Source organism: Gallinula chloropus (assembly GCF_964237585.1).
Source record: "Gallinula chloropus genome assembly, chromosome: 17".
Lineage (NCBI taxonomy): Eukaryota > Metazoa > Chordata > Aves > Gruiformes > Rallidae > Gallinula > Gallinula chloropus.
Window position 1 is genome coordinate 3036194 of NC_140102.1, and position 9914 is coordinate 3046107.

At 42.7% G+C, this 9914-nt stretch overlaps 1 protein-coding gene across 1 annotated transcript in view; it reads left to right on the forward strand.

The window, feature by feature from the left end:
- TMEM132D (transmembrane protein 132D) overlaps nt 1-5294 on the forward strand; it is a gene marked incomplete at both ends in the record, with an annotated part of 253454 nt that extends 248160 nt beyond the window's left edge. The window contains 2 exons of the mRNA XM_084272110.1: nt 1074-1265; nt 4113-5294. Coding sequence (XP_084128236.1) covers nt 1074-1265; nt 4113-5294 — 1374 coding nt within the window. The remainder of the gene's footprint in view (nt 1-1073; nt 1266-4112) is intronic.
- Between the last annotated feature and the right edge of the window lie 4620 nt (nt 5295-9914).

Sequence of the window (9914 nt, forward strand, 5' to 3'; positions counted from 1 at the left end):
ATATGTGACTGTGCTTCAGTGTTCCCACTCTGAAGTAACTCAGCTGAGCCTAAGCATCACTGGCAGCTTTTCACTGCTGTGCAAAGAAACAGTGGCCTAGAAAATGGAGTTCTAGAGGGAAAGGAAATGAGAGGAGTGAAGGGAAAAAGGAAAGGGGAAGGGGAAGAGGGAAGGGAGAGATCAATCCAATTCTACTACAAAATAGCGAACATGTTGGCAAGCACTGGAATGGGAAAAAAAAATCTAGCTCTCCAAACATGCTCATCATCCCAAACTGTCAAACCAGAAAACAACCACCACACCTGTCCATAACACAGGTTGTCAGGGCTGGAGAAATTGGAATTGAGATTTTTTTGACTTGCTGCAAAACCTGTAAAGATTTTCTGAATGACTTCCCAAAGATCTGGGACTTAGAGTGCTCCAACAAAACTTGTGGAAAGAAAAATCCAAGGGAAAAAAGGTTGAGAGCAAGTTATATTAAAGAATAAGCCTTGTTAAAGTGCTTGGAAAATGCTCTGCACCCTATATGGATCATCAAATTCACCTTGCTTGCTAATGAGCCACTTTGGATATCACATATCAGTGCACTGACCTCCAGGCACATTTTTTTTAACCAGAACAAGTTTCCTCTGTCAATGTTGTATACAATAGCATGAGTGGTTCTTGTAGCAGTACATTAGCCTTTCTATAGGGTGGAACTAAATGCCGTTTATTTCATGGGTTTTACATAAACAAACAGATTGCAGTATCTATATGTGCTACGAAAAACATGATCATCAGTAAACCTGCACAGTTAATAGATCTGAGACAGGTGTGGTTAGCATGTCTCAGAGGTGAACATCACAACTGATTACAACTACATTGGTATAAGATGCTATAAGCACCTTATTATTGCAGAAGAGGTTTAAAATGTGACTAGTCATTTTTAATCATATTTTAATAGTGTCTGGCTGCTAAGAATAATTCTGCCTATTAACATAAATATCATTTACCTGTATTGCAGTAGCTCCATGTAGCTATTTTACTTGGTGCTCTGCTAAATGGCTGTTGATAACTTTAATTTTTCTTTCCAGATATTGTCCCCCCTCTCAGATGCTATCCTGGCTGAGAAGACTGTGACGGTTCTGGATGAGAAGGTGACAATAACTGACCTGGGAGTGCAGCTGGTGACTGGATTGTCGCTTTCTCTGCAGCTCAGTCCTGGAAGCAATAAGGCCATCTTTGCTACAGCAGTAGCACAAGAGCTGCTCCAGTCACCAAAGCAGGTACAGTGTGCTGTGTTATGGAAGGACACTGCTCTGATTCACTATACCTGATATTACAAGCTGATGGAATCAAGCAGATTTTTATTAATAATGTGCTAATAAAATTTTTCCTAATGGGCACTTTTGCCTTAAGGCTACAAGGTGCCCTAAGGAAAAAGCCAAGATCTCACAAAAATGGCATTGTGTCTACACAGCCCATCAACAGTCTCTATCTGTGGTGGCTGCATTCCACAAGTAGTACATGCAACTCAATGATGTGTCATAAGTAACAGTAGTTCCCTTACACATACACATACACACACACCCCTTTTTCTGTCTGTCCCATCCATGGGTTACTAGGTCAGAGGAGATATTGTCAACCTGATTGCCAAGTTCAGCCTCCCACCACAGGACAGCAAAACCAACCCTTTTAGGACATCTTTAAATGAGAAAGTGTTTTGCATAGTGCCAAACTCTTCTTCCTTTACTTACTTTCTGTGCACATTTTAGAAGTTGTGGAACATCCCTTTCATTCTGGTTCATTATCAGAATATGAATCAGCATCGTTGAGTCATTTCCTGATTCGTGAGTTCATAAACCAATTTGTTTCTCTGTTATTCTTAGTCCCTGTATGAGGGAATCATCAGTTATCAAGGGCTTTTGGACTTTTCCATGTCCCCATTAGTCCCTGCTTGATATTTGTCCTTGTGTTTCTCTCTGCATTTGAAATTTAAACTTTTTTTCCAACCCAGATCCATCAGTCTGGGACTTACATCAGGGATGCATTGGGCTTTTAACACTTACACATGTTCTGGGCTCTAAAGGTAAATGATCATGGCATGGACGTTTGAAATCTGGCCAATTGTTGAGATGCTTTAATTCATCATGGGGTCTTATCCTTGGGATGCCGGATGAGAAATAATGCAGAGCTGCTGTCTTCACAGGGTGTTACAAATCAGGCTCCCACAGCAGCCCAGGAGTTAAGAAATCAATGCCAGGCAGCTAGAAATAAGACCAGTGAGCTAATCCATTGCTGACATGGGGAGTTAAACAAACTACCTTGAAATCAGCCCAAAAGCTGGGGTGGATGGCATGTTGTCCCAGTGTGCTGCCCAGCACTGACAGTTCAGTTCCCAGAAATGGAGCCTAGAAGGAAACCCTCTCTGGATGCAGGGGCACAGTCAGCACGTCGGATCAGTGTTAAACCAGCGAGGAAGATGTGCAGCTCCCACCCTTCAAGGACTGACTCTGCTTTGAAAGGCATCTGATTCCTTCCATTGCTTAGTACGTGATTTTCAGAGCACAATCCCTCTAAGCAAAGCAAAGCAAAATTATTAACTGATTATGCAGGTTTAAGCAACACAGTGGGAGGATGAGAGTTGATGACACAAATTCTATGCGGCGTTCAAGAAATATCCAAAGATTAATAAACACAAAGCTGGGATTTATGACAGTGTCAGCAAAGTCTTAGGGCTCTGTCCTGAAATAGAGACAGAAGCAAATCTCCTCCTGAAGCACGGGGAGCTTTATGGCTGTAAGGATTTCCGAATCAGGCCAGAGATAATGCACGATACAATCCCAGAAGACTGGAGGCTTATTCTCTCCCTCATCCAAACAGGTGAATCACTATGTGCTAGGAACAATTTGAAAGATAATGATAAATATTTATTCTCTGTATGTATCTTGAGTTAGAATGTAAATACCATCTGTTTGAAAAACTGCTTATTTAAAGAAACAGGATTTTTCAAATCATGCTTTCAGTAAGAACAGTTAATCTTTTGGTTGGGTGTTTGTCTGCCAGGCTCTCCCTCAGAGCTGGATGATCCTAACTCTTACCAGACAAGACCTCACATCATTTTAGATACCAAAAAATCCATCATCGAGCCAGGAGCCTTTCTGGTGTGGCTTTCTCCAGTGTCTAATAAGATGCCAATCTCCCAGCCAAAACGGAGCAAGTTGCCACCAGAAACAGGCTTTAGATCCCAATCTGAATTTGGTTTGTAAATGATTCATGTGTGAATGTCAAGACTATTTCAGGTAGGATAACATTTTTTTGGTAGCCATTTCAGGGTCCTTGAGAACCTGCTTTTCAGAAATGAGTGAGCACTTTCAGTTTTCTGAAATTTAAGAATATTTTAAACTATTTCAAGTTACAAGCCAAAAGTCAAGGGTTTCAAATGGAAGTACAGCCTCAGTACTCAGGCCTGACCCATTGACATTCAGTGAGCCTCCAGGCACTCCGAAATACACAAACTGCATTGCTGTGACACAAGGTTAAACTTCATTATTGCCTCGCTTTTAATTGCTAACAAGGATGAAAATGACCCTGGCTGTTTCCTAAAGAAGCAACTTATTTGTTCCCTTTGCAAACAGATTGGTTCCTCCCTACAACACACTTATTTAATCAGAGATTCAAAAAGGTATTGAGCCAATTGAACCTACTTGCTTTATTAGGAATTTTTTAACATGTGTTGTGTGTAACAAGAGGGGACTTTGTATTTTAAGCAGTTTAGAAATAATGTGAGGTTTTTTCCTTTTAAATATACAACAGTAAATGATCTCAGTCATCAGTAATGCTTTCTGACATGCAATTTATTATGGTGCTGAAGTAGCTTCTGCAGAGCCCAGGGGATGCAGCTCCTTTAAGCACCTTTGGGGAAACAAATCTTATTATCAATGAGTGTTTCAAACTAGTATTTCTCTTTACATCTTGGCAAGGTATTAATTTTATTGCTCTCCCTCTTTTTATTTCTTTTCTGCTTATAAATGGTATATGGATCTTGTGAGGAAGAGGTAATAGACCAGGACAGAACATATTTCCCTCGATGTTTATTCTGAGTGTGCATGTGTTTGGTTTATATATTATAGGAAGCAGCCATCAGCTGCTGGATCCAGTTCAGTGATGGATCTGTCATGCCCCTGGATATTTATGACTCTAAAGACTTCTCCTTGTCAGCTACATCGCTGGATGAGAAGGTGGTCTCCATTCACCATGACCCCAAATTCAAGTGGCCTGTGATTGCTGCTGAGACTGAAGGCCAGGGGACACTGGTGAAGGTGGAGATGGTGATCAGCGAATCATGCCAGAAATCTAAAAGGAAGAGCATCCTAGCTGTTGGAAGTGGTACCATTAAAGTCAAGTTTGGGCAGAGTGATGCCAACCCTAACATCAGTGACAGTAAACACAGGGGTGCTGGTGTCCACCTAGAAAACCATGCCAGCGACCGGCGACAGAAAACCACTTTGCAGGAAAGAGCTGGGCTAGATGGTCAGTACTACAGTTCTTCAATGGGCCAAGAGCAAGGCAAAGGGACCACCACTCAGAGGTCTATTTTAAGTAAAAAAGAAGACAGGGAAAGCCTCCTGGATGATGACAGTCATCTGCAGAACATCCCAATAGACTTCACGAGCTTCCCTGCGCAGGTGGATCTACCCAGAAACAATGGAGACTTGGAGGAGAATGACCTAGTCCAAACCCCCAGGGGACTCAGTGATCTGGAGATAGGAATGTATGCTCTTCTGGGAGTCTTTTGCCTGGCAATTCTGGTCTTCCTTATCAATTGTGTCACTTTTGCTCTGAAGTACAGAAACAAACAAGTTCCCTTTGAAGAGCAAGAAGGCATGAGCCACTCTCATGACTGGGTTGGGCTGAGCAACAGGACAGAACTTCTGGAGAATCACATAAATTTCTCATCCCAACAAGATGAACGTATCACAGCCATTGACAGAGGAGTGGACTATGAAGAGAGCAAGTATCTCCTCGACACGAACGCCGCCAAAAATATTAATGGACAATCTTTCAGGTCTCCTGAGTCCACATTCACTGAAGGGAAAGAACAGAAAAGTGAACCAACTACTTCTCCTACCTCTAAGAGGAAACGGGTTAAATTCACCACCTTTACCACCATCTCCTCTGATGATGGGTGTCCAACTGTCAATTCAATCTTGATGAGTAGTGAGGATGACATTAAATGGGTCTGCCAGGATATGGACCTGGGGGAGTGCAAAGAACTTAAGAACTATATGGAGAGATTACATGAAAATGCATAATGAGACACAAGACTTTTTGGTTTGGTTTGTTCGTTCGTTTGTTTTTCACTCACCTTCTGCCTTTAATTTTGGGTAGTGGGGCAAATTATTGTATTGATAACAAGAATCAGCTGGTGGATAATAACTCAATGGAGCCCCAGAAACCACCCAAAAGCAGCTGGGAGAGCAGAGATCCTGGACAGCTCTTAAAATTCAAGTCTTCTCTGTGTTCAGAGATGGAAGTGAGAGATGTGTGTGGTTTTTTGATGCATGGTAACATGAAAAGAAACCAACCCCAAAAACCTTAACAAAATAATACGGTCTCATTCTCTGAGCTTTCCCAGGAAATCAATAAATATAACAAACTCCAGTGCAGTTTGGATATTACAAAGTTCGCACAGCTCTGCTGTTCAATATTGCAAGCTTTGGTTAAAAGCATAAAATTGGTCTCAAAATAAATAGATTCACAAAGAGAGCATGTCATTCAAGCCACATGCAGAGAATATCCATCCAAGAACATTAATTTAAAGCTGACAAAAAACAACAGTGTGAGCAAAGCAGCTCCCAGACCTGAAAAGTCATGAGTTTCCAAGGAATATAGAAGGGAAAAAAGGAGCAACTGGGCTGTTCACAAACCAGCATGTTTGCCTCCCAAGCACTGAGAATGGATACACATATACAGTTAAAACTGAAACTCTCTTTTTAAGTAGATGCCAAGGTAATAAATTTTGCCAGCCAATTTTCAGTATTTCTTAATTTGTAAAATAGAAGAAGTACTCAGAACATCACTCATACAAAGGAAGGTCTGTTTTGGAAAGTTTGAGAGAATGAGCTATTTTTAAAAGCCCACTTTATTTGCTTGTCTTGTTTCAAATCTGTATCCCCAGCCATTTCCCTGGAGCACTCCCCATCTGGTATCCTGAGGGCACTTATAGCATCAGGCAGCTTTGGAAGCCTGTGGTTTCTTCCTTCCCTTCCATGCTCATTCACTGCTGCACAGCTCCTGCCAAGCACAGACACTGTTGGTACCACCCTGGTACTTGCTTTACATGCTGCCATTTACCAAAGTTGGCCACTCTCTCTTGGGTAAGTGTAACTTGTGCTGAACTCATACACCAACAGCAACTGCCTTTTTCTCTCTGTCCCCTTCCCTGGGAGAGGTCAGGTTGTTCAGTTCCTTCTGCTCATGCTTCTTAAGACCCCTGCTCAGCACGTTTAGAGGACACTTGAAGGTCACAGAGGAGCGCTGCACATCCAACATTGAAACCAGAACAGCTACACTCAGGAGATAACATTTGTTTCTCCCAGAGGTGATGATTATCTTTTGTTTTCCTCTGATAAGGATGTACATATGGTAGGATTTCAGTGATTACCCTTTGAATCCGATGTGCCCTCCAGCCCTAAAACCATGACATTTTTTGTGAGGTCCAAAAGCAGTCTCCAATGACCAGTGGCAAAGTGCCAAAGCACTCACTAAAATCCAGCTTATATTTCAAGTTTTCCTTTATTTTCCAGAGTGAGCCCTTGCCCTCCTTTCACTGTTAAGTCTCTTTCTGTCATTGAATCTAGGTTGCTCAGTTTAATACACACCCGCCCTCCCACAAACACTTAGATTGGATCCCTCTATATTTAGAATGTACTGTAGATTGTAAGAATGTAATATATATATTTATAAACATGCCAACTGTGAATAAAATTTGCATTTTAGTGGCTTCATCTTTTTTTTCCTACTCTGAACGCCTCTCTCCTTTCCCTGTCAGAACGTTTACCCTAAAAGAGACTGGCAGCAATATGGAGACTTGTCCTTTGAGGAAACAGAGAATTAAGGCTCTTGGCACAATCTAGTCACCAAGTTTTACATTGTGAAGGTTGGGGGGGTGTGTGTGGAGAAGATACAACATCAACAACATGTTATGCTACAAATGTATTTGCACCAAGTCACCCTTCCAAGATCTGAAACTATTTGCAAATAAATCCATGTGGATATTTCTAGCCTGATATGTGAGTTTCTGGGGTTGGTGCAGTTGGAAAGATCCACGTTTGGTTAAATGCCATTGAAGACAATTATAAAAAATAAGTTGATATGAACAGGGTAAATGAGCCCAAGACTCTGGAGATCGAGATTTGCACATCTGTTGGTCTTTGTTTTCTTTCAGCACCTGTCAAGAAGCCTCTCCTATGCAAGGTCCTTACTCAGGAAGGTCAAGGACAAAGTGCAGCAGGGAGGACAGCTCAAAGCAGGGCCCAGCCCAGCTCTGGATGAGTGCTCAGGTGAGGGAAGCAGCCTTGGTGCCCTAACAAAGTACTGCAGCCTCCCAGCAGGTTCAGCACTGCTCTGCAGGCACTGCTCTAGCCTGTAGTCTTGCCTCCAATTCTGGAGCTATTTTGGGTGCTTTTTACACATCACTATGTTGTGTCTACAGAGACTCAGCCTTAGTGATGTGGAGGTCAGGGTAAAAGTGGCCAAATCTCAGCTGGCATTGTGTGCAGATCAGATGTGTGCACACATGGGAGGTTGCCTCGCAAAAGCATCACTGCATGGCCAGTCGTTCTCCTTGGGAAGAGCAGGTACAAGCCACGCTGGCAGCAGGCTGTCAGGAGTGCTTTACCCATGAGCTGCTCTGGTAAATCCAGGTTTCTGCCTTAGCTGCCTCGGGGGAACATGAAGAACTAACGGCAAGTTCATCTGGTAGCACAAACTACTGAAATGTTCTCCTAGGACAAAACAGCCGCCAGCTACAGTGCTCAGGATACTGACATTCAGATTTATGCCTCTCTGCTTGCTCAGAGGTCCCTGCTGTCTCTAACAGCTGTAGCTTGCTATTATCCATAGGGCAATACTATAAATAATACCTAGTGTTTAGAGTGCTCGTTGTCTACAGATCTCCAAGTGCTCTGAGCAAGGTGGATTCCTTACTGACATGGAGAACACCAAGGTGAAGTGATTTGCCCAAAGTAATGTAGGAAATCTATGGCAAAACCTGAAAGAGACATCACTCTGCCCCCATCCATCAGTCACTGGGCGGGATCTGGAGCTCTTCTCTCAGGAGAACCCAGAGTGGATTGTGGCCATCTGTATGCAAGCTCTTAATTAACCTCATAATAGCAGAACAAATCAGCTTCCTGGAGAGATTGTTGTATCTGTGTCTCTGCCTGTCTATGTATGGATGGAATCATAAAGTCATAGAGCTGTTGGGGCTGGAGGGGACCTCAAAGATCATCTAGTGTGAAGCCCCCTGCCACAGGCAGGGAAACACCCCTGTGTGTGTGTGGACGGGTGTAGATCCACTTTTCTCAAAGCACAGGATCCAGATTTTAAAGTGAGAGCCTCAGCCCCATGGAACATCCCAGGGGGGAAGCTCTTGTTTCAGGCAATCAGATGAGAATCCTCTTTGGCAAATGAAGGGGGTTAAATTCTGATCCCCCTCATAAAAGCAGTGATGATCTTTAGCTTGACAAAGAGCCCTGCTGATAGCAACCAGTCTCCTGTGTGTGGTATTGCTTACTTTTTTTTTCCAGTTGCCTTCAGATTTTCATGTTTGAGTCTCTTTCATGTAAGTAGTTGGACTGGTAGATTGATACAGGTATGTTAACAAAAGAAAATGTATCTGATGCAGTTTGCTTCTTTTTTAGAGGCTTCATGCACAAATACAATCAGGAGTAGAAACTCAGTTGCCCTATAAATCAGGTAAGCTGGTTCTTTGCTGTCTTCCTTCATTTTAAGGGCTTCCCCTTCAGCACTCCTAAATACACAGTGGTTTAGACCAAGCTGCATTAATAATCTGGTGAATTCAAAGTCTGAGCAATGCAGCTAAATAATTGGTTTGGAACAGGAGCTCTATGGAGGTAAGTGACTTGAAAAAGCAGAATAAGTATTAAATGGATGTGCAGCCTGTACTAAGTAGCTCTAGAAACTACTTTCACACCTCGTTTCCATAATGAATGAGAGGTAAATGAAATGAGCACACTGGAGACACTTTAGTTCAGCTCTGTGTATGTTCAGATTCTCCGAGCCTGCTCTCGTTCCCCTGTGGTCTGTGGGACTGCTGCTTTGTGGAGGATCCTTAGTGAGAGCTAAAGGACTCGTGTACTACAACTTGGAAGAGTATTTCACATGTGTCACTTGAGAGAGTGTTGGTTGGAGTCATGTATGTATTGATCAAGCAAAGTCCAGTAGGCATCACTGGGGGATTAACTCAGGCAAGGAGCTATCATTGCCAAATGTGTTTAGAAAAGCATAAAAAACCCTCTCAGAGATGAATTTATGTTATCCCTGAAAGCCCAGGAATGCTGTCCTATATTTCTGGAGGTTTATTGCAGGCCCATATCCTGCCTGTGTAGTGTTAGAGCACTGCAGCAACACATCTTGTTGTCTATAGGATAATGCCTGCTGTATAAAATCAGTTCTATATTGCTACCTGCCCTCACTATCAGGAGTACAAAGTCTTGTAGATTCAAGTAGGAGAGGCTTGTGTCTTGCAGGAGGGGTTCTTCACTGCCATGTCTGGCCCCAGAAGGAGCTGCCTCCTGGGGACTGCTAGCACACCAGGAAAGCTCTAAAACCAGTTAGGATATCACTTGCAAAGGACTGAGGAGATTGGATTTGTGTCCTGCTACCTGTTCGTTTCTCACTGCTTGATA